A 25,096-nucleotide genomic window follows, 5' to 3' on the forward strand; every position below is an offset into this window, starting at 1 on the left:
GAGGATTAATGGGGACGGTATTGGACTTAAGTGGGATGGATTAAAGTACACTGTATTAAAATTGGCTGGACTGGGGGTGGTGTGGGTGGATTGGAGTGGTGGATTGGGTAGCACTGGACTCGAGTGGGCTGGATTAGTTGGACTGAAGTGGGCTGGATTGTATAGGAGTAGGGTAGAGTGGATTGGAGTAGAAGATTGGACTGGAGTGGATTGCGGTGGGGTGGATTAGATTGGGGTGCTGTATTGGAAAGAGTGGAGTCGGGTAGAGTGGACTGGGCTGAAATGGATTGGTGTAGGGTGGACTAGAATGTAGTGGGGTGGACTGGATTGGGGTGAATTTGGATGGAATAGGGTGTACTGGACTGGAATGAAGTAGATTGGACTAAAATGGAGTAGACTGGATTGGAGTGACGTGGACTGGAGTGGGGAGAATTGGAGTGGGGTGGATTGTGGTTATGTGTAAAACATAATTTCAGAAATTACACATAATAAAGAAACAATGTCGCTTTACAATATTTAGAACAAGATAATTGTCATCTTGTCAGAACAGTGCCCACAAGCAAAAAAAAAAAAAAAAAAAGAAAATATCAGTGCAAAGTGAGGAAAGAAAGTTAGCTATAAAAAAAATCTTTGCAGTTTGGTTAGTCCTGCTGGACACGTTTTTTGACAGTCGCATTCATTCTGTTTGTAGGCCAATAGAAGTTAAAAATAACAAAATAGTACCTCAAGCATGCCGGGAGCAGCGGACAGGCACTGATTGCGTTAAATCAATCAGTGCTTGGTTGCTGCTCTGCACAGAGGAACGGAAATGATGCCAGGTCTGCAGGGACGAATTATGAGGCTGTAAAGAAAAGTGCCATGCAAGCCAACAAATGGCAAGAGACAGGTGGGCTCCAAGCCCTTTACTGTACATACAACAGAGCCTCGCAAGCGAGATGAATGTTCTAGTACATGCACTCACATGCTCAACTATAAAAAAGGAAAAAAAGGTAGAAGGAAAAAAAGAATGGCTGAATAAAAACGGAAAAGTAGGCAAAAAAATGAAAGAATGTAAGAAGCGATGAAAGGTCAAAAAAAAGAACAGAAAAAAGAACAGAAAGGAAGAAGGGAGGAAAGAAAAAAGGACTGAAGGAAAAATAAATAAAGGGAAGTGAAGAAAAAGAAGGGCAAAAAAGAAGGAAAGACGGAGTGAAAGAAGAAAATGCAAGAAAGAAAGGTAACGAGGCAAAAAATAAAGAAAACAAAAGGAAAAGTAAGAAAGAAGAAAGGAAAAGCAAAAAGGTATGAAAGAGGGTCCACAATATAACATATTTGATGCTAAAACCAAAATTACACCCCACTTATGTTTAAATAAATTTTTTACAAGTGTGCTGCAAATGAAACACAAAGTTTGGTTTCCTTCCTGGACAAAGTTTATTAAAGAACCTTTGGTGAAACTGAGTTCATGAACACAATATAGTAAGCTCTGAAATAGCAGCAGTCCACTTCAAAAGGAATTTACAACTTCATTGGAAGAAGACAGAAACTGAAAGCTGGAATGCGCCTGGTGCTCACTTCAAATGATATGTCCTCCCATCAGATCAGTTAACACTGGCACTAAAAGGGAACTAAACTATCTTGTTTGCGGGAGTGCTCCTTGTGAAACAGCAAAATGTAGCCATTCAAAGTGATGTTCGTCAGAGTCTTAAAAAGGCAGAGGCACTGCCAAGTTAGCTGATGGAGTTGTGTGTCGTCCATGCAGGACTGTGCGATGGTGGAGATGATGCCCAAGTTGATGGATAACGGAAATTATTTAGTAACTGTAGAGTTTTGGGATGTCAGGTCTGCAAGAGGGTAGTTCTTAAAAGGCCGAAACAGAACTTACCAGGTTCCACTCTCATCCTCGACTGCACTTTGCTAAAGTCACCCAGATAATAACAACATGGATAGCCTAGAAAAGTGAGTGGTATCTGTTAAGGTAAGGTCATGTGAACTCAGAACAAGTGCTTCTGGGATGAGACTGTACTCAGGAGGTAAATATTAATGCTGCAAATGGAGCTTCGCTGCCTTGTGTCCGTCTGTCTGAGTCATGAGAAAAGGTTGTTTTGGGAAGCCTGTTTTTTGTGAAGATTGGGAGCCTCCAGAGCAGGAAGCAACCATTAGACAAACGTATAGATAATGGTCAAAGTTTTACTGATCTAAGTCACAAGGAGAGCACAGTTGTTTCAACTGTGCAAACATTTCAATTTGCAAGAGATGCTCCCATTTGTCAATGCTCATAATGTTGGATGGTGTCTTGGAGCATAACTTTGGATAACTTTGTGAAGTAGTCTGTTTCACAAAGGCGGTGATGTTCTTGTGTAGGGAATTACTTTAATTTGACACAGAGGCAAACATTCCCTCTTCTTTTTAGTAGTTTCATTCTAAGGGAGCACTGCCAAACTCTAAATCAAGCCCATTGTCTCAGACTACTTGTCAATTAAGTTCATACTCACAGCTACTGCATTGGTGGCTTGGCATAACACAATAAATGTTTTGTTTTTTTCAGTTCCAAAAACTGCATCCTGAATGGCCAACACATGCCGAATACATCACCTTTGCTAATATCTATGTTTAAGCAACCTAAAAATGGTAGAAGGCACAATTTACTATATTTGTTGCTTCAAAAGTATTTATCGCAGAGAACATTATATCAACCAATTACTCCTTGTTTTAACAATCTTTTGTCTAATACAGGATTTGGGTGAATGATAAGCCCATGTATTGGTAAACAACTTTCTACATCTGCAGTTAAGAAACTATTATAAGTAAGGGTAAGGGTACAGATCCTTCTTTCAAGTGGAAGTGAGTAACCTTATGGAACCTTAGTTCACAGTACACATGATGATGATTAATCTAAGATGCTGCATAGATCTTCATCTTCCTCTGTGTTGCTTGATCCTTGTTAACGAAGCAGATGATACTCAGGAAAAGCGACTTCTATGGTTATTTCCTAAATATTTAATATAGCACGGACTCCGCCCTAATGAGATCAGAGCACTTTATATAGGACATTTGTAAAGAAGAGAGGCGGATCTCAATAAGATACATGTATCAGAAAGTGTACAGTGTGTGGTGACTGGGCGAGATTGGATTACAGGAACAAGAACAACATGTGAAGAAGGGATTAATCGCATGTTACTGGAAAACTATTAACTAACAGTTGATATCGTTTTTTTTCAACACATTCACAATGTGAGACAAAAAATATTCTAAAGTAACTTGCCCAGAATCACATGATGTGTGGTTTAATGTCAATGACAGGGTTCAAAGCAAGGTCTCTAGATTGAAAACAAATCAACAACTTGGAGATGAAACCGCATTCCCCTTCACTTCCCGATGTGTTTGTACAGCTTCCACAAAATGAGAAATATTCAACAAACAATGGTGCACCATCAACATTTTACAACCATGTTCATACCTATTTTATGAGTTTTAATGAAGATCACATTGTTTGCTCCACTTTCAACTGACTGGAATCTCCTGCAGTTCTTTTCTGTTGTGGAGCGAATTTGATCAACTTCTTTCTTAATGGCAGCTTCAACATCGTCATCTTCCTCCTCTTTTTCAGATCCTTGGAAATCTTGTTCTGCAAACTGTATAAAGTACATCATTATAAAAAATATCACATAATCACTATTTGTAGAAGTTTTTATGTGCCTTTAAACTTGAATAAGTCAGTAAATTGTAATAAGGAGAGTGACTAACAGGCTATGAGGGCTGCCAGATTTTATACCCAGTCAGGAATAATTATGAGATATATGGTTCATCCAAAATTAACATGCAAAAGCTCATTGTTCAGCTATAACCCAGAGTAGTTTGATAGCTGTTTCACAGAAAGAGTACCTATAAGACAACAGACATACATCACATAGTTTCATAAAGAAAGCCAACCTTGATTTATTCAAAATCGTAAAACTAAATCCTGTCTTCACTTAAACGTTGAACAGAAATTAATTATGTAAGAACAGGAGGAAGGTTTATGAAGGGCAAGATCCGAACACCATAATTATGAACTTTGCAATGAAAAGTGAAATACATGAAGTGTCCCAACAAGTGAAGTCAAGGACAAGAGGGCATCTATAAATTACAAGCAGACAAGATGATTCAAGAATACACCCAGCCAATGTTGAAATAATCAGAAGATTTGTACAAATACAGCATTTTGATGATCCCAGCCAACTGCAAGCCTGTCCAGAAAGAAGCATGAAGGCTGGCTGAGACTTACATTTTACTTATGCGATATATATATATATATATATTTATTTTTTTTCTCACTGGAAAAAACAAAGGTTACAGGGGACCATAGTTAGGTTCTGAATTTACTTATAAAAAACCTTAGAAATTCAGCGGTTATGGTTATTTCAAGTAACTATAACTTGTGCCCTAAGGGGTCTATAACTTGCGCTCCCGCCTTTGTTTTTTTGCTTTTTTTGTGTGAATTTCTATGTTTTTTTTTAACAAAGTAATTTAAATCACTATACGTTCATCCAACCACTGCAGCGCCTTTGGCCATGTGTGGTGGGGGTTGGCCACAGGGCCTGTCTCTCTGGGTCTGAGAATAGGTGTGAGAGGGTGACTGGGGGGTGAGAGTGGGTGTGAGTGTCCGTCTGTGAGAGTGGGTGTGAGAGGGTCTATGTGGGTGTCAGACTGTCCGGGTAGGAGAAGGTCTCTGTGGGTGTGAGAGTGTGTTTAAGAGTGTCTGTCAAGGTGTGAGAGAGTCTCTGGATGTGTGAGAGAGTCTCTGAGCGGGTGTGAGGGTGTGTGTGGGGGTATGTGGGTGGGTGCATGAGTGTCTGAGTGGGTATGAGTCTCCGAGTGTGTCTGAGTGAGTGCATGAGTCTCTGAGTGGGTCTGTGAGTGGGTGAGTGTGAGCCTGGGTGGATCTGTGAGTGGGTGCATGAGTGTCAAAGTGAGTCTGTGAGTGGCCATGTGAGTGTCTGAGTGCATCTGTGAGTGGGTGTGCGAGTGTCTGTGCGGGTGTGCCAGTAGCTGTGTGAATGACTGCCACAAAAGGAACCTATCCCTTCCCTTTAATGCAACAAGTCCACAGCTTTGCACAAAATATCTACCGAAGTGGAGTTCTTTCTGCCTTCCTGGGTAAATGTCCAGTATGTATTCTACACTACAGCTGTGTAATGAGCACAAGGAACGGTCACCAAGTGACCTTGTTTCCGTTTTGGCAACATGATTGTTGGTGGTGCGTTTTTTCCTAGAATTCTGTGATAACATGAATCCTCCTACAGAGAAGCCAATGAGACTACAAAAACCAAATGTTAGTACAACAGCACACATAATCCTTTCAATTAACAGTGTACAGATGGTTCATACCAACCTTAGTAGACGGTAGTCCATATTTATTTTTCCTCCATAAAAGCATGGATCGAAAGTGTATTAAATGGTGGTACATTCCTTAATGTACTCCGAAATGCAGTACAGCATTTAGACAGGCAGCCAACACATGTTTTGTCACACAAGTGACTTTTTCAAGGCTAAAGCCTCGTGTACCCTGAGCAAGTGATAAGAACTAATCCTTATTCTGTATAAATCAAGAAATGCTGTGCAATTGGAGCACAAGCGTTCTGGCTCCAAGGGTAGACCAAAATTAATAAATAGCAGACTTCATTCAGCCCAGGTAAGTTATAGCTGATCACAAACCATGTAGATTGTAGTAGCTCTAAATTGGTTGGCTAAAGCCTCCGCATGAGTTGCAAAGAAGCCCTGATAATTCCTTTGGGCTTACTTTGGGCAGGACACGAGTGCATTTGAAACACTTTGGCTAGCTTAGCAGGGCTTCTTTGCAACTCATGCAGAAGCTTTAGTGCACCACCTCCTTTTTCAATCCCCAATGCACCCCGGGACCTGGCCCAATCGGGTCCAAATAAAGGAAACCGGTGGGAGAAGGCCTCTCTTTTTTGGGGGGAATCTCTGAAAAATATGCTGATGAGTGGATTTTTCTGAGTTTTAAAATAAAATGCTTTTTAGCCCTAGCGGGTTCCGCGTGGCACCCCTAGACCAAGGATAGGGTCTCCGGGCGACCCAACCTTGGCCCCTTTTGTATTTTTTAAACTTTTTTTGTAGGACTCGGCTGAAGCAGAGTCCCAAGATGGCTGTCAACACTTCCGTGTTGAAGTGTTGGCAGCCAATCAGACCCCCCTTGTTCTTGGCCCCCGCTTTACGGATCACCCTGAAACTTTCAAGACAGCAGCTGAACCCACTGAAGTATAAGTTTCGTGAATTTCATGAAGATTCTTCAAGCAGCACCAAAGTTATTGGCAAGACAAAAAACACTCTTCATATGGAAACTAGGTCCTAACTATAAGTACCAACTGGAGACTGCCAGTAGCGCGCGCACGTGCACACACACACACATTTAAAAAATAAAAAAAAGGTTACAGGGACATTATAGTTAGGCTCACATTTTCAAACGTACACAATCATAGAAATTCACCAGTTATAGTTACCTCAAGTAACTATAACTCATGCCCTAAGGTAACTATAACTCGCGCCCTCGCCATGCACAATTTTTCCTAGAAAGTTTTACTGCAAATACTAAATTCATATTATCAAGGAGGTTATAAAAGATGGCATAAGTGTCGTAGTTTATGAAATAATTAGCAGTGCATGGCTAGGGCATGAGTTATAGTTACTCGAGGTAACCAACTGTAACTGGTTAATTTCTATGGTTTTGTATATTAAAAATGTGAGCCTAATTATAACGTCCCTGTAACCTATGGTTTTTTCAGTGAATTTCCATGGCGATTTTAACATATATAATCATTTTCATTACTATATGTTAATCCAACCACCGCCACACACAGCCTTTGGCAACAGTTGGCCATAGGGCTGCAGGCAAGGCCCTGAAGTGAACCCACTATAAGCACCCAACCTTGCACCCTGCATGGTTTTTGCCTGTGTGCAGAGAAGGTTGCCTGCAAGACCTGGCCTGCAGTCAAACCCTGCAGCCAAACTCCTTAACCACCCAACCCCATGCAGTGCACAGCACTTTAGCCTCTCCGAGTGTCAGAATAGGTTTGAGAGGGTATTTCTGGGAGTGAGAGTGGCTGCAAGAGTGTCTGGGTGTAAGAGTGCGTACATCAGTGTTTGAGTGGGTGTATTAGTGTGTGCGCAGGTCTCTGAGTGGTAGCATGAAGTGGTCAGTGAGTCTGTGAGTGGGTTTGTGAGAGTGAGTGGGTCTGAGTGGGTACGTAACAATCTGATTGGGTCTTTGGGTAGGTGCATGAGGGTCTGACTGGGTCTGTGTGTGGGCACGAGGGACTGAGTGGGTCTGTGAGTGTGTGCGTGAGTGTCTGAGTGGGTCTGTGAGTGGATGCGTAAGGGTCTGAGTGAGAGGGAGAAAAAGATTAAAAGAGAGAAAAAAGCGAGAGGGAGAGAGATACAGTTTTTAGGTTTTGATGTATGATCTACTTAGAAGTGGATCCACCACGGCTCTGTTCGTAAAAAAAATGTAAAATGCTTTTTAGTACTGGGGGTCCCTTTGAACGTCACCACCAGAGCTAAGGGGTGAGGGTGTACGTACCCTGGTCCTTTTCTTATTTTTTACATTTTTTTGGGACTCTGCTTCAGCTGAGTCCCAAGATAGTTGACAACACTTCAACGGCTTCTGTTGTTGAAGAGTTATCAGCCAATCAGATCTCTGCAAAAGATCAGGAGGGGTCGCGAATCCTTTGTGCACCTAGATGTACAAATTTGGATTTTCTTTAATTTCTCTAAAACTACTGAAGGGAATTACACCAAACAGAAAAAAGCACCCTTTCTGGACCAGGACCTACCTTCCTGACAGATCTGGTGTAATTCCATCCAGTAGTTTTTGCGCTTTAGCTGTTCAAAATCCCTATGGAAAAATGAATAGGAAAAATGTGTTTTGGGACCCCCCCCAACTCTTTACTAGGCACCCTGTGGATCGATCAGCCTGGAACTTTCCAGGTAGCAGCAGACAGGACTGGCAAATTGTTTAAAAAGTTTCTTGAAGATTCATCAAGCGGCGCTAAAGATATAGGCAAGTAAAAAAAAAAAAAAAAAAAAAAAACTTGTTTTATATAGAAACTATAACTACCTAGTGGCGACCGCTACTAGCTAAATATAATACCTACTGGCGGTCTCCATTAGGTAGTTGTAGTTAGGACCTAGTTTCCACAGGAAAAGCGTTTTTTTTTTTTTTACTTGCCTATATCTTTGGCACTCTTTGACGAATCTTCATGAAATTTTCCAAAAAAGTGTGAAATTGGGTTTTGTTGTGCATGGAAAGTTTCGGGGTGATCCGGCAAGCGGGGGCAGAGAAAAAGTGGAGGCTCAAAAAAGTGTTTCCCCATGTTAATTCTCATAGGGATTTTTAGACGCAACTACAGCCCAAACCACTGAACGGAATTATACCAAATTTGGCAAAAAGGAAGCTCTTGGCCCAGAAAGCACGCTTTTTGTTATTTGGGGGTAAATCCGTGCAGTAGTTTGAAGTATTAAAGAAAATTCAAATTTGTATATCTCGGTGAGCAAATAATTCACAAATTCTGTTGATCTTTTGTGGAGATCTGATTGGCCTCCACATTTCAACCAGGAACTGTTGGCAGTTATTTTGGGACTTGGACTCAGCCCAGTCCTAAATAAAAGATACAAAATAAAGAAAAGGGGCCCCCCTAGCAAAAATGTTTAAAAAGCAAAACAAATCTCTTTTGCACGTGCCCCCTATCTGCAGTGTCATTCCCCCTAGTGCCATGAAGTTGCTTCAGGCTCTGCTGGCACTATACAGAAATCAAAAGATCAATACGAACTGAAATATGGCCGTTTTGAAGGAAGGACAGCATAGGTGCTGCAGGGGGACACTTGGCACACTTTCATTGATATGTGGATGTCCCGGATTTACTGAAAGGACCTTATTGCACCCGCCACCCAGACTCCAACAAAAAATTCTAAAATGAAACATTAAACCTGGAAGAGACGTCAAAACAGGTCTTGTCCAAGAATATTTTGCTGTAAATTGACACCGCATTAACTGCTCACTGTGCTGGGCAGAAAGCACGTCAGTGAAATTCAATTGAGAAGGAGAAGTAAATTATTCATCTGAAAAAACAGGGCTTCCTTTCTCTACCGAAAGTCCTCCAAAAGTGTGCAGAATTCAAAGCAGTTAAACGCAAGGTGTCCAGACACAGTGAGCGCATTTAGTCCATTATTTGGTTACAAGTTTTGAACTGAGGGCTTGTTGGGAATATGGCACCTGGCTCAGCGGTTTAAAAAATTAGTCTGCATATTTCTTGGTTCCACGAGTCCTCGTATATAGGCGTGCATGTGGTTTTATGAAGAAAAAAAATCTTATTTGACTTCACCGATCCATGCGCATATACAACCTAAAAGACAGTTATTCAGTATTTAGCACTTTACAGCCAGCACCCTTTGCCAATGCCGGCAGTAGCCTGCACAGGCATACCTTTTTGCCCCGCTAGCGCCAGACCTCTACAGCCAGCACCCTAGGTCATCGCTGGAACCGGGCCAGTACAGAGCACCCTCTTCCGTCCCCCGACGCCAGGCCAGGACATCCGGCACCCTCTGTCACTGCTGGCACAGGGCGAAAACAAACAGTTCCCTTTGCCCCGCCCGCACCTGGGCCTGTACAGCCTGCACCCTCTGCTCTCAACGGCACTGGGCCTGCACAGCCACCACTCTCGTCCCCCACTGGCACTAGGCGTATGTAGATGTTAAAGGAAGAAAACAGTTTTTAGCTTTTTCTAGAAGCACATAAGTTTTTCGTTCATTTTCAATTGAGAGATCATATCAAATGTTTACTCTAAGTACATGTAGATTTCAACCCTTAGGAGGGGACCACCACTAATCCCTGTGAGGCTATGCTCACAAGATGGAAATCCATGGCATCCAATTAAATGTATGTACCTAAGTAGCTGGTTTGAGCTGAATTCTTTTGTCAACTGGTAGCCACTGGAATCTTTGAAGGCAAGTAACACAGACCCCTCCAGTACTTAATTTGTAAAAGAAAAAGTGCAGGGACTCAAACCTTTTAATCTCAGATGCCTGTTGCTGTTGAATCTTGGTGTTGACGAGTATCAAGGCGTTCTACTCTTGATTCTACTTTGTGCCTCTTTATTCCACTACCCTACATTTCCTTTCTCGTTATTCTATGGCAACTAGGTCCTAACAATCCCTACTATATATATTTAAAAGTTACCTAGTAGCGGTCGCCACTAGGCAGTTAAAGTTAAGACCTAGTTTCTATAGAAGAAGTTTTTTTAAAAATATTTTTTTACTTGCCTTTATCTTTGGAGCCTGTTGATTTTTTCCCCCCAAAAACAATGCAACGCTCATGTCAACTGCTGTCTGGAAAGTTTTGGGGTGATCCGTCAAGCAGGGGCGGCAGTCCCAACACACATTTTCCCCATGTTAATTGCCATAGTGTTTTTGAACAGATCTACAGCCGGAACCACTGGACGGAATTAAACCAAATTAGGCAGAAAGATAGCTCCTGGTCCAGAAACCGCACTTTTTGTTATTTGGTGTAAATCAGTTCAGTAGTTAACATATCAAAGAAATCCATAACAGTGGTTTAGGGGAGCACAACGCGTTTTGACCATTCACCAGTCTTCATCACGTGACGTAGTCTCTAGTACCAACTTTTAAAGGACTACATGTTGCATGTAAAGTCCAGGTCAATGTATGTAGAAACTTTCATTTCCAGCAGCACAGCAAAACATGTCCTGCAGGCAGACCACTGCACAATCAACTGAAGTGCATTCTGCATTCCATGACAAAAAAGTCTCATGAAACGCAAAACGCAATCCAAAGCATAACATGGCATCTGCACAATAGCAATGTAAACACAATACAACTCATCCCCCACAAAAGGAAAAAAAAGGATAAAACATTAATTATAACCAATCTAAAATACGAACGGATAGGACGTACAACAGAAGAATAAAAATAAGAACACTATAGCAAACACACTTCCAACTAAAAGAAGAAAATATTTTATCTCACGAATTCAACACATTTTGCAGGTGGTTGGCTAATCAGACTCACCTCCTTGACTCTAGAAGCTATGGAGTGCCCATTAACTTTCACATTGTCTTTAGATCCAGTCCCATCATTGTCCCTTCTATTCTGGGACGTACTGCTTTGTTGAATTTCACTAAAAATCTATCATCGTCCTATGTATCTTAATTTTCCTTAGTTTAACAATCAACAAAACGTATTCCTGCACATTTAGACACCCTTTTCACATTCTATACATTCCCATCTTGAGTAACCACACAATTAGTGAACACTTTCAGTACTCACATTGCCTTTCCAAATTTGGACACACCTTTGTTAGTCATCCCTGGCTTTAGGATTCTCACCCAGTCTCCAATCTTAATCTCATCTGGCTTTGCCTTCGATTTAGCATCATACCACTGCTTAGATATATCTTGTTTCCTTTTCACTCATCTCCTTCACATCACACTTCTCTTCTATGCTTCCCCATTTCTCTTAAAACCACCATGGATACCAACCAGAAGCAGGATATCTTCCTTAGAATACTTTGAAGGGGCTCACTTCAGTGATAGTGGGAGGAGCTAAGCAGTATAACCATAATTTTCCTCTCACAGCAGCCTTCCAATCACTTCTTTGTCTGTGTGCTTCCTCAACATATTCCTTCAGAACACGGTTGAATCTCTCCACTTGACCATTTTCATGAGGTTCATATAATGCTGTAGTTTTATGTTGCAACTTTTCAGGAAAGATTCAATTTCCCTTCAAGTGAGTTGAACACCACTGTCCACCACCAAAGTAGCAGGGCAACATTCACAAACAAACACTTCTTTGAAATTATTCAATCACAGCACTAGTGGTAGCCTGTGAAACTAATTTCAACTCACACCACTCAGAATGATAATCTAGCAAGACTAAAGCAAAGTGAATGTCCCTAGGAAGAAAATCAAATGGTCCAGGTGTATCAGGCACCTTTTCCAATGGAAACTCCTGCCAGTCAAGACTTTCCAATGGTGCAGTATCAACTTCCAGAATTTATCTTTTTTTAACTACGAGCACACACTTCACATTCTCTCACCGTTCTGTCAATCACCCTATCCATTCCAGGCCACTAAAAGTGGGACCGCGCCGGACGTTTCATGGCAGACATATCTGGTTGTACCTTGTTAACTACCTTGAGAACAATTTCTTGTACCCCTTTTGGAGGAACACATTTTCCTTCCTTAACTAACAAATCTTCTGTTGCTAATTTATCTGTGACTTTGTACACAGATAACCACTCTAGTTTGACTTCTTTGCGTTTGGCCCACCCTTCCAACACACATCTTTGGGGGCCAGCAACACTTCATCTGTCCTTTCACTCTCCTTCCAAACTTATTATGAAATCTCTTCAAACTCCTGTGTTACAATATCTCTAATAGTAGCATTCATCTCTCAGTCTGTTGTGACACACCCAACGTCATGCTGGCATGGTAACCATAGTTAAAAATAAAATCAGCTATTACATTTTTTCCTGGTACAAATTCTGTCCTAAAACTGTACTCCTGTAGTCTTGACAATACGTGCTTTTGAACTCCACACTCCTCAAGAAGATAAAATATTGACTAATGGCTTGTGATCCATCCTAAATACAAATTTGCTGCCCCACACATATTTCCTGAAATTTTCTATTGCCCAAACACAGGCAACCAGTTCTCCCTCTATTGCAGGGTATCTGCGCACAGTCGCATTCTAGGTGTGAAATGCAAAAGAAACATTCCACTCTTCCTTACCACTCCTTTGAGATAAAACACCTCGAACTCCATACATACCACAGTGAACACGCATTCCTTCTTCATACGGAATGGTCTTCGGGTGGGAGCCTTTACAATCGCCTGTTTTATATTATCAAATGCCAACAGCAGTCTGTCTGCCCACACATAAGTAACATGTTGTCTCAATAGTTCTCTAAGAGGCTCCATTTTGGTGGCAACATTTTCTATGAATGTACTGTAATATTCACACTTTCCAGCGTAAGAAAGCAATTGATCCTTGTTAGTAGGCGCATATGCATCCACAGTAGCTTCCACATTGGAACTCTTTGGTACCACTCTGTCACCGTACAGAGTGTGACCAAGATATTCTACAGATTTTTGAACATTTTCACATTTGTGCCCTTTGACAGTCAATCTATGTTTTTCCAATCTTTTGCAATCTTAAGTACGGTGTTGCAAGTGTTCTTTCTCTTCCCTGGAAAATATTACAATGTAATCTTGGAAACATTTAACATACTCAATCACATCTCTAAATGTACAAAACATTGCCCTTTGAAACACAGAGGCCGCAGAAGCCAACCCAGAAGGCATCCTGGTAAACTGAAACAATCCTTGAGGTGTGATAAACGCAGTAAATTTCTTTTGATTCTCCAGCTAATTCAATTTTGTGGTACGCAGACCTGAGATCCAAAGATGAAACATTTTTTGCACCTTCCAGCATTGATACCACTTCATTAATATTTGGCAATGGGTGAGAATCAACTATTATATTTGAATTCAAAGCCATTAAGTCAATGCACAACCTGAATTTTTGATCAATTTTGCTAGCTAGAAAGATGGGAAAACCCACTCTGCAGACTCAATTTCCTCAACTATTCCATCTCTGACCAACTCATTCAGCATTTCCTTCAATTCATCTCTAACACTGATGGGCACACATCTCAATTTCTTTTTAACTGGCACAGTATTACTTTTCATTTTGTACACAAAATCTTTTAACATTCCCAATTTTTCAGAGAAAACATTTGCAAAACGTTCTTTAACTAACTTCTCGCCATTGCTATCATCAATAAATTTCACTTGTTCTTCATTACCTTCCTCACACAGTAACACTGGTTATTAAAAGCAGGGATTCAGTATTATTTCTAACCTCCACTGGTCTTTCCAACCCAACACATTGACTCCTTTCACAGTCACATATAGCTTGATTTGCACACTTCTATCTTTAAATTCTATCTTAACGCACATATATACATCAATATCGATTGTAGATCCATAAAGCCTCTCTGCAATAATGTTCGAGGATTGCGAATGTTCTGTGTTCAAAATGCCACTAAACTTCTCCTTGAAATATCTTCTAGTGGTAATGGTCCAAGGGGATCCTGAATCTGCCATGAACTCCAACTCCACAAGTAAAATGTGAACAACACATTTAGGAGGATTCTTTGTAGGTTGTCCAGTTATTTTATCCTCACACTCTTGGATAAATAAAACAACCACTTTTTCACTGTCAGCAATATTTCCATTAAAATTTCCACAATCACATTCTGGTTCAGATTCACACATTGCAGTGGTGTACAATACTTTACCACGTGCTTGACCTAATATTTTTCTTAAATCTCTACAAAACACATGCAAAATGCCCCATACAACCACACTTTGTTAATCACTGGACACAAAGCAATATGTGCACTACTAAGACTCCTATAACTTGCACAGTTTTCCTCTGGCTTTTCTAATTTCTTAACTTGCTCTATTTCTATTTGCATTATATACTTCTGCCCAACGTTCTTCTGAACGTTTTGCTACACAAACTTCATCAGCATTACCCACATTCATGCTGGGGTTTTTCATAGTTTCCATCCACTTCTCAGACTGCTCTAAAGCTTTTTCTCTTGATATATCATCTTGTCACTTGGGGTCCCCCATAACCCCAGAGTGAGAGAGAGAACAAATTCAATGCAATTGAGTGCAAAAAGAAAATGAATTATTGTTACATTCCTGACTAACATCAATCATAAGTTTGCTACATCCAGTTTCACAGTATGTCACTACAAAAATGATTGTACAGTCGCTATCCATTAAGATCATGCTGAGTCAGTCTACTCATTTATTGTCAAAACATTTTTTTAAACTAAAATACAAAATTTGAATTGGGAGGATTCCTACACTATGGCATGTTCGATGTTGTATACTAGTACTTGGCACAAAGATGGCCTTTCAGCATACAAATATTTTTTGCATGCTCGTGGAATTAACTCTCTCTCCAGATATTTGTGAGGATCTACCTCTAAATACGAAGTAACTATTCTGTCAAAAATAGTGGAACAATTAAGTTTGGCCATACATTTACGGATCCCTATATAGGTGAGTGTGTATTCTGAAGAATAGTCCCACTGGGTCGATTTGGCCCTTGACTCATCAGAAAGGTATCTCTTCAGTTATGAATACTGCCACCTCACATGGAAAATATGTCTGGAGACCCAAGTTACTAGCCAAACCCTCTTTCATCACCTGGAAGTATTGCGGGTTATGGGGAGATTTGTTTCTTGGACTGGTAATATATGAATATTGTGACAGTTTAGATATGCCATTACATTTTTATTTTTCCTGGTATCATTTAACCCCCATGACAGTTTATGAGTGCCGTTAAAAAACAGAGACTTCAGAGTTAATCACCATATGTTTTGGCATAAGTCCATAAATTATTGTCCCTATGACTGCTTTAATTTCAGTTGGTGTTATACCTGCTAAAGTCTGAGTCACAATCAGGATGATCTTGAAGCTATTTGCTCAGAACCAAATTCCAAACTTTGTGATCAAGAACATTACCTGACCTATCCTCTCACACACTGGTCCTCCATTTGACCAGTAGAATTCCCAAACGCACCAACAACTTAAGTCTCAAGGTATTACGAAAAAAAAGTTGTCTTGCATCTGGGAGTAGAGTAGTGCCTTCCTCCTCACTGGATTTCCTAAACGTATGGAAACGTGCGGCCCACATTTTCTGCAAGCTGTAGCAATTAGTGTGATAGGGTACCAAATCTTAACATCTATCTCAGAATAGTACTAGCATCTGGCAGACAACAGTGGCAATGCTTCTAAATGCAACATCACAAAATAAAATGATGGACTAAGTTTTGAAACTTTTCAAACACTCACCTCCAGTCACAGATCTGGGTTTAATCCATCTGTATTTTGCTCGGCATGTCACCCCAGTGTGGACCCAGCCATATGCAAATCAGTCTTGTCCCAGCTCCCCATGGGAACAGTTCAGCCCGAACTGCTAAGCCAGGACCTCCCTGGACCGGAAACAAGCATCCTCATCAGCCAGGCAAGCTTGAATCCAATGGTGCAGCGAGCACAGGACCCAAGTCTGGGCATACCCTAGCCACTTAGGGCGCACAAGGCAACATCACAAAATGAACCATTTGCTGCAACTTAGCAGCTCAGAGGTGAATTTGCACAGGTCTGCTGTTGTATAGCAATGACTGCTATGCTGTAACTTTCAGTCTATGTCGCTGGTAGCAGCATCTCCTTCTTGTTCCTATCCCGCATTCCCATGCTTTTGTTTGTTCTTGCCATAGTGTTTTGCTACCTAATTAGAAGCTTTCTTAGGTGACAGTGGGGTCCTATGAAGTATTGTAACTTGACTACCATGAGACTTTTCAGTTTTTCTGGGAGGTGTAGTTTACTCCATGTGTCAGTAGGGATTTTTTAACTGGCAGGAATGCTTGTCTCGTGGACCATAAGTGCAAAATTGGGGATCATGGACGGCGTCACACCCTGGCGGACAAGCTTTATGGTCTGATGGTCAGTAGTATCTCCAAGTGGAATAGCGAAGTTATGGATCAGTGGGGCACCTGGATTGGTCCTGGTTGCCAGTAAGAAACGGAAACTGGCAATGTAAAAAATGTCTACGGTGAGCGATTCAAACATTTCAGTCTTACCAAGGTTAGTGAATTCCACAAGACCAATAAACCTAACGTTATTTCATCTTGATTTCACTTTCAGGTCTATATTTTTGATTTTCATGTTTTCCCCGGTCTTTTCAATCTGAAGCTTTCCAGTGTGAGTTGCTTTACATTCTACTCTCCCAGTCTCTCTTTGAGATGGCCCATTATGGCAGAGTTCGTCTTTCTTAGTAGCAATTGATTTCAGCCTACTCTGTATTTCCAGCAGTGCAGTGTTTACTTTGTACAACGATGGCTGATTCTGCATCACTTACATCTCATGCCGCGCACACCAACCTGCTTCGTAGAGCACCACTGGTCAAAAAACAGCTTTCTCTGATGTGCATCTCCTTTCCCCACGTTCACCACAACTGCGTGGCAATGCTCAAAGTAGTGGCATGGCTAGAGTACTGCCTCTGATGTCTAGTCAAACTAGGCCTACAGCCTAAGTTGCCAAATCAGGAGAAAGGGGACTTAGGTGAGCTAACGTAGAACTGTCAGTTTTGGGAACTATATTTAGAAGCAGCTTTGGCTAATATACTTTAGTCAATTGTGGGTTTTCCTCTGGTGTTTTCCAGTCCCATAGTGTGACAGTAATATAGGGCATTAATCAATGTCTTATGTGTAATCAGTATAAGCAGCATTAAGGGAATTTCCAAAGCGAGCCATCTCACACTGCAGTTCAGAGAGGACGAGTACTTCTGCAGTTATAAAATAGGCCTGTGTGTCACTCCCTCGCTGATCAGCAGTACTTACAGGGCATCTTCATGCTATTACAGGCTAGGCATTTCAGCAAGCCCAGTGCCACTCTTCGCCAACTCTGCCTGCCAGTTTGGCAGAGGAACCATGATCACTCACCTTCGTGATCATGCCTTTTCTTGTCTGTAACATCAGATCACCAGTACTGCCCCAAGCCCCATTTCACCACCTGGGCTTGTAGCACGTTGTGGCAGTCAGCAGTGAAGTAGCACAGGCCACTCGCATGACAGAGCATCTCAAATTCTAAATCAGGTTCACCAGCGGCCACTGTTACAGCCAGGCTTCAGAGGCATCAATTTGCTAGGGGGCACGCCAGCCCTCGCGCTCCCCCTCTACTAGTAACCTACAATGGCGATACTAGAACACCAGCATATTACTTTTTGTGGCCGAGGATGTTCACGGCAAAAATTGCAAGGAGGCTAGAAGTCCGCTGCCATGCGACTACCCACAAACACAATTTAATCTTCAAATAAAATAAGGTATTCCCTCAATCAATTTATTTAATCAGAGATCATGTTAATAATGAGATCTCTGGTTGCGCCCTTTAACAGGGATAAAATTACTTTGTGTTCGCCATGGGATTTCGGCTCTTCAATGGGATATTGTGTGAGAGTCCCAAGATTGTGTGATACAAGCAGGCAATGTTGGACTCAGCAGGTTGGTCGACAACCTCATGTATTGAGGAAGTGCTGTTCTTTGTAAATAAATGCTACTTTCAAATTGTTAACACTCCGAACATCTATTACTCCTGTGATGCAATTTGGTTGCGCAGCACCCCGAAATACGCTAAGCTAACATCAATGGAAATTGGTGGGCTAAGCTAACATGTTACAAACGGTTATAAAGTACAGGTCCAGGACTGGAGTTATGTGTAATGCATTCTGCTCACTGGAATATGTTTGAAGCACCTCTTTAAATCTCACAGGTGACCTGCCACATCCTCATATACAAAATTCATCCCATACGCTCCTAACCATACACTCTGTGTCATTACATACCAGATTCGGTTTGGTAGACTCAATACAAGTATGAAGCAATACGTAAATACTACACTACAATACCTTGAAAGAAAAGTCAGTAGCAACCTTTTACCCCCCACCACGTACAGGCAATTCTTGGTCATTCAAAAGCTGAATTAACTGATAATAAAAAACATAATAGGGAAAAGATAACCTATATCAAACCAACTAGGACACTAGTAACTGAATTAGGGACTTCATATCATCTCTACTCATAAGATAACCAGTTAACATTTAGAATCTTCAAATTTGATCACACAATCTTATCTCCTGCCTGACCAACTTTTAACAAGCAGGTCGTTTTTTTGATGAACTAACATGGCTGACGCTACTTGGGTTGGTAATTTTAAAAAAACATAGGATCTTATTGTAGGAAAGTACCATCTTGCCTGGCATGTTACACTAAAACAACATATATACAGTGAAATATGGGGGTATGTGTCACTGGTACCCTGCCAGCCAGGGCCCCAGTGCTCATAAGTGTGCCCTGTATGTGTTCCCTGTGTGATGAACAACTGTCTCACTGAGGCTCTGCTAACCAGAACCTCAGTGGTTATGCTCTCTCTGCTTTCCAAATTGTCACTAACAGGCTAGTGACCAATTTCACCAATTCACACTGGCATACTGGAACACCCTTATAATTCCCTAGTATATAGTACTGAGGTACCCAGGGTATTGGGGTTCCAGGAGATCCCTATGGGCTGCAGCATTTATTTTGCCACCCATAGGGAGCTCTGACAATTCTTACACAGGCCTGCCACTGCAGCCTGAGTGAAATAACGTCCACAGTATTTCACAGCCATTTACCACTGCACTTAAGTAACTTATAAGTCACCTATATGTCCAACCTTTACCTGGTAAAGGTTGGGTGCTAAGTTACTTAGTGTGTGGGCACCCTGGCACTAGCCAAGGTGACCCCACATCGTTCAGGGCAAATTCCCCGGACTTTGTGAGTGCGGGGACACCATTACACACGTGCACTGTACATAGGTCACTACCTATGTACAGCGTCACAATGGTAACTCCAAACATGGCCATGTAACATGTCCAAGATCATGGAATTGTCACCCCAATGCCATCCTGGCATTGGGGAGACAATTCCATGATCACCAGAGTCTCTAGCACAGACCCGGGTACTGCCAAACTACCTTTCCCGGGGTTTCACTGCAGCTGCTGCCAACCCCTCAGACAGGTTTCTGCCCTCCTGGGGTCCAGCCAGGCTTGGCCCAGGAAGGCAAAACAAAGGACTTCCTCAGAGAGAGGGTGTTACACCCTCTCCCTTTGGAAAAAGGTGTCAGGGCTGGGGAGGAGTAGCCTCCCCCAGCCTCTGGAAATGCTTTGATGGGCACAGATGGTGCCCATCTCTGCATAAGCCAGTCTACACCGGTTCAGTGATCCCCCAGCCCTGCTCTGGCGTGAAACTGGACAAAGGAAAGGGGAGTGACCACTCCCCTGACCTGCACCTCCCAGGGGAGGTGCCCAGAGCTCCTCCAGTGTGCTCCGGACCTCTGCCATATTGGAAACAGAGGTGCTGCTGGCACACTGCACTGCTTTGAGTGGCCAGTGCCAGCAGGTGACGTCAGAGACTCCTCCTGATAGGCTCTTACCTGTGTTGCTAGCCTATCCTCCTTCCTAGGTAGCCAAACCTCCTTTTCTGGCTATTTAGGGTCTCTACTTTGGGGAATTCTTTAGATAACGAATGCAAGAGCTCACCAGAGTTCCTCTGCATCTCTCTCTTCACCTTCTGCCAAAGGATCGACCGCTGACTGCTCAGGACGCCTGCAAAACCGCAACAAAGTAGCAAAGACGACTACTGCAACCTTGTATCGCTGATCCTGCCGCCTTCTCGACTGTTTCCTGGTGGTGCATGCTCTGGGGCTAGCCTGCCTCCTCTCTGCACTAGGAGCTCTGAAGGAATCTCCCGTGGGTTGATGGAATCTTCCCCCTGCAACCGCAGGCAACAAAAAACTGCATCACCGGTCCTCTGGGTCCCCTCTCAGCACGACGAGCGTGGTCCCTGGAACTCAGCAACTCTGTCCAAGTGACTCCCACAGTCAAGTGACTCTTCAGTCCAAGTTTGGTGGAGGTAAGTCCTTGCCTCCCCACGCTAGACTGCATTGCTGGGTACCACGTGATTTGCAGCTGCTCCGGCTCCTGTGCACTCTTCCAGGATTTCCTTCGTGCACAGCCAAGCCTGAGTCCCCGACACTCTAACCTGCAGTGCACAACCTCCTGAGTTGTCCTCCGGCGTCGTGGGACTCCCTTTTGTGTCTTCGGGTGAGCTCCGGTTCACTCCTCTTCGTAGTGCCTGTTCCGGCACTTCTGCGGGTGCTGCCTGCTTCTGTGCGGGCTCCCTGACTTGCTGGGCGCCCCATCTGTTTCCTCATCCAAGTGGCAACATCCTGGTCCCTCCTGGGCCACAGCAGCATCCAAAAACCCTAACCGCGACCCTTGCAGCTAGCAAGGCTTGTTTGCGGTCTTTCTGCGTGGGAACACCTCTGCAAGCTTCTTCACGACGTGGGACATCCATCCTCCAAAGGGGAAGTTTCTAGCCCTCTTCGTTCTTGCAGAATCCACAGCTTCTACCATCCGGTGGCAGCTTCTTTGCACCCTCAGCTGGCATTTCCTGAGCATCTACCCTCTCTCGACTTTGTCGCGACTCTTGGACTTGGCCCCCTTGTTCCACAGGTACTCTCGTCCGGAAATCCACTTTGGTTGCATTGCTGGTGTTGTTCTTCCTTGCAGAATTCCCCTATCACGACTTCTGTGCTCTCTGGGGAACATAGGTGCACTTTACACCTACTTTTCAGGGTCTTGGGGTGGGCTATTTTTCTAACCCTCACTGTTTTCTTACAGTCCCAGCGACCCTCTACAAGCTCACATAGGTTTGGGGTCCATACGTTATTCGCATTCCACTTTTGGAGTATATGGTTTGTGTTGCCCCTATACCTATGTGCTCCTATTGCAATCTACTGTAATTCTACATTGCTTGCATTACTTCCTTTTGCTATTACTGCATATTTTTGGTATTGTGTACATATATCTTGTGTATATTTGGCATCCTCATACGGAGGGTACTCACTGAGATACTTTTGGCATATTGTCATAAAAATAAAGTACCTTTATTTCTAGTATATCTGTGTATTGTGTTTTCTTCTGATATTGTGCATATGACACCAGTGGTATAGTAGGAGCTTTGCATGTCTCCTAGTTCAGCCTAAGTTGCTCTGCTATAGCTACCTTCTATCACCCTAAGCTGCTAGAAACACCTCTTCTACACTAAAAAGGGATAACTGGACCTGGTACAGCGTGTAAGTACCCCTTGGTACCCACTACAAGCCAGGCCAGCCTCCTACACTTATACAGATGAATATATTACTAAAATTATAGGAGGCACTTCTTTGTTGAACTCCATTGATGCCCCATCCAGGAACTATCAACAGATTTAGATGAACTAGAAGTTGAAAAGGAAGGTAAAATAAACAAGCATTTGCAATGCAATGGGTCTCGCATTTGCTCGACTTAGAGCGATTAGCATTGTTAATTCCTAACTGGACTTTTCTTGCCACTGAAATAAAAAATGAAACAAAACAATTGACATAAGCGAGCCGATTCAAAGAAGCATGAGCGTGAAGGAGAGACACAAAAAGAAAAAGAAGTTCACTCATAGTCAAATGTATCAGCAATTGTGCAATTATCCAAGTAACAGGGGCTGCCGGCAAGGCGGTGACAAAATCGCCCCAAGGAGAGACAAATGTAAAGCATTTACCAATGATGACAAAGGATTTGTGAAAGCAAGCCCTGGAATGAGTGAAAGTGATGGGTGTGCCGTGGGAGTGGTTAAAAGCCCACAATACTTACAAGAGGTCAAAACTGCATGACAAATATGCTCACAAAGTATATAAAAGCAGATGTGATTTCGTGGGTGTTACAAGTTGGGAACATCCCGATTATTATTACCTACAACTAAAACTTCAAAAATAATTTTAGTTACATCGAGAACAACTGTTCCCATCACTGAATGGTCCTGGGAATTTGGGGATATAGCACTGACGGATTTGAATGCACTCAAACACCAGCTGAATGCATGGAGGAAAAAATAAAATGAAGAATGCTATGGACAATGTGATGGCGGCATTGGACTTTTTACAAAAAACAATAGAAAAGTTCCAATCTTTTCAACTTGAAAAAAAGATTGATAAGGTCCAAAAAGATAAACCCAAATTCAATAAATAACAAGTGTACTCATATTTGAGTCCAGACTGCCATACTTCTTCAAATAACCAATCAGCTCAGAGAAGAGCAACATTCTCCGATTCCTCCTTCAGCTCACACGATCAAAAACTCCCCAGCACCCGCTAGAGTGGCACCCTGGGCATTTTTTAGAGGTGGGCCTGCAACAGCGAGAGAGACCCAAGCAGAGAGGCAGAGGAAGGGAATGGCAGGGCAAACATTATCAACAAGGAGAGAGGCAGACCCGGTATCAGCACTACAGTTGGTAGACACGTCAGGGACCCACACATCTCCTGAGTTCAATATCTCTAAGTATGTCCTCAACGATGAAACTAAGATTCTTAGCAAAGGATTAGGCTTTGTGGCGACTGAGAAACCAGATTTTTTCTGATTGAGGGGTGCATTATACCGGTTCTTCAAGAGACGGGGTGTGGCTAACCGCCAAGGTGGCGGTCGTCTGATCGCGGAACTCCCGTCTCGGGCCCGCCAAATCATATAAAGCCGTGTGAAATTGGGGCTACTGACAAACATCGGACCGTCCGCTGCTCGGGAGAGATGACGAGCATCTGCGGAGCGCAGTTTAAACTCCCTATTGGGTACGGAAAGGTGCCGCTGGACTCAGCCGAAAATCTGGGCCTGCGACGCGGTGGCTGAGCAGAAGCGGGACGGCAGGGCAGCCGGACTGGAGTCACGCTGCAGTGAGTGGGGGGTGCGGCCGGGGCCGGCACTGTGCGCAGGAACCTGGGCTGAGGCAGTGTACTCTGTCAGGGTGTACGGCCCAGGGTCCACCCCACCCCCACCCCTTCCTCAGTCAAAAAAATCACAGAGAACGCGAGGCGTGGGGCGGCGAGGGGAGAGGCAATCTCGGAGCTGGTGCACTCACACTGCAGCCGGGACTGAGATAACATTGCGAAGTCACAGCGGCGTGCCCCAATGAATGGGAGAGGTGACAGAGGATTAGCGGTGACTTATCCTGCATGAGGGAGTCGGGACTGGGGCTGGGGCTGCAGATCCCGCCTTCCTCCACAGAGAAGGATTTATCAAAACCAGGGCCTGGCACATACTGAGCGGTCAAGTGGTAAAGCTGGGATGCCCGTAGAATACTTAAGGGAAAAATACAGTGAACTAATAGACACAACTACAGAGCTAAAAGCCAGAAACGTACACCTCGATGTAAGAAGGCCCCGGATTCTTAATTGGGCAGGATAGAACTATCAGTCAGTGTCCACCTTGTGCTTTGAAACCCACCTGCGCAAAGGCCCATTAATTAACTATAGCTGAGTGGGAAGAAACCATAACTTGCGCAAACTCCCCTGTTGACTTAACTGAGTGTTTAAAATTACCAACTTGCTGGAATAAAACTGTTTCAAAGACACACAATAATGGGCCGCACAAAAGGCAAGCAACCTGAAGGCATGGAGATGCCGACCCCGATGATCCAATGCTGACAATATCATCCGGAGGCCAAACGGACAAGCTGGACGTTATCCTGCAGGAAATCAAGGACTCTCGACAAGCGACAGAGAAAAAACTGGGCTCCATTACAATACAATTGAGTATCCTGAAAGACGACCAGAAGAAACTGTCAGATAGAATGTAACAAACTGAATCAAACTTCGCTGAGATCCTCCCGACTCACAAGGAAAACAAAAACGCCATCGAGCATCTCCAGCAACAAGTAGAGGCTTTGCAGAAAAGAGTCGAAGATGCAGAAGGACGATCTGGATGCAATAATGTCCGAATAATTGGTCTCCCGGAAGGGAAGGAGGGGAGAGACCCCACGCAATATGTAGAAGACCGGCTGAATAAGATAGCAATGGACCGATTGTCGGCGCACTTGGCAGTAGACAGAGCGCACCGTATACCGGGTAAGAGACCACCAGGAGCACCGGCACACCCATTGATAGCCCGGATACTAAACTACAGAGATCGTGATATTATACTGCAGGCAGCGAGAGATTTAGACCCCATTACAGTGGATAATGCCCGAATCTCCCAGTACCCTGACTGCACACTATTGGTCCAGAAACGCAGAGCCTCATTCCAATCTGTAAAAAAGAGATTACGAGCAGAAGGGATAACATATGCGCTATTATTCCCGGCCCGGTTGCGAATTACATTCAATCAGAAAACACACTTCTTTTAAACACCTGACTTGGCATGTAACTGGCTGGATGCAACCTTCCCTCACTCAGAGTCTGGAGAGCATAATGGCATCCCTCCCCCGAGACAGCCCCACCAGCCCCGCAGAGACAAATGCAATAGAATACAATTGGCACAGAAAAAAGCTGGCCCAACGCTATTACAAGTTCTGGAAGGTCAAACTGGTGCTTTACAATCAGCATACTCTTTACAAGGAATAGACTCC

General features: G+C 43.1%; 1 protein-coding gene across 1 annotated transcript in view; it reads right to left on the reverse strand.

The window, feature by feature from the left end:
- The window catches only part of THUMPD1 (THUMP domain containing 1), a 65,212-nt gene that overhangs the window by 29,744 nt on the left and 10,372 nt on the right, over positions 1–25,096 (reverse strand). The window contains exon 2 of the mRNA XM_069210270.1: positions 3,440–3,614. Within this exon, the coding sequence (XP_069066371.1) occupies positions 3,440–3,614 (175 nt within the window). The remainder of the gene's footprint in view (positions 1–3,439; positions 3,615–25,096) is intronic.

The sequence above is a fragment of the Pleurodeles waltl genome, chromosome 10 (genome assembly GCF_031143425.1).
Source record: "Pleurodeles waltl isolate 20211129_DDA chromosome 10, aPleWal1.hap1.20221129, whole genome shotgun sequence".
In the NCBI taxonomy this organism is placed as follows: Eukaryota; Metazoa; Chordata; class Amphibia; order Caudata; family Salamandridae; genus Pleurodeles; species Pleurodeles waltl.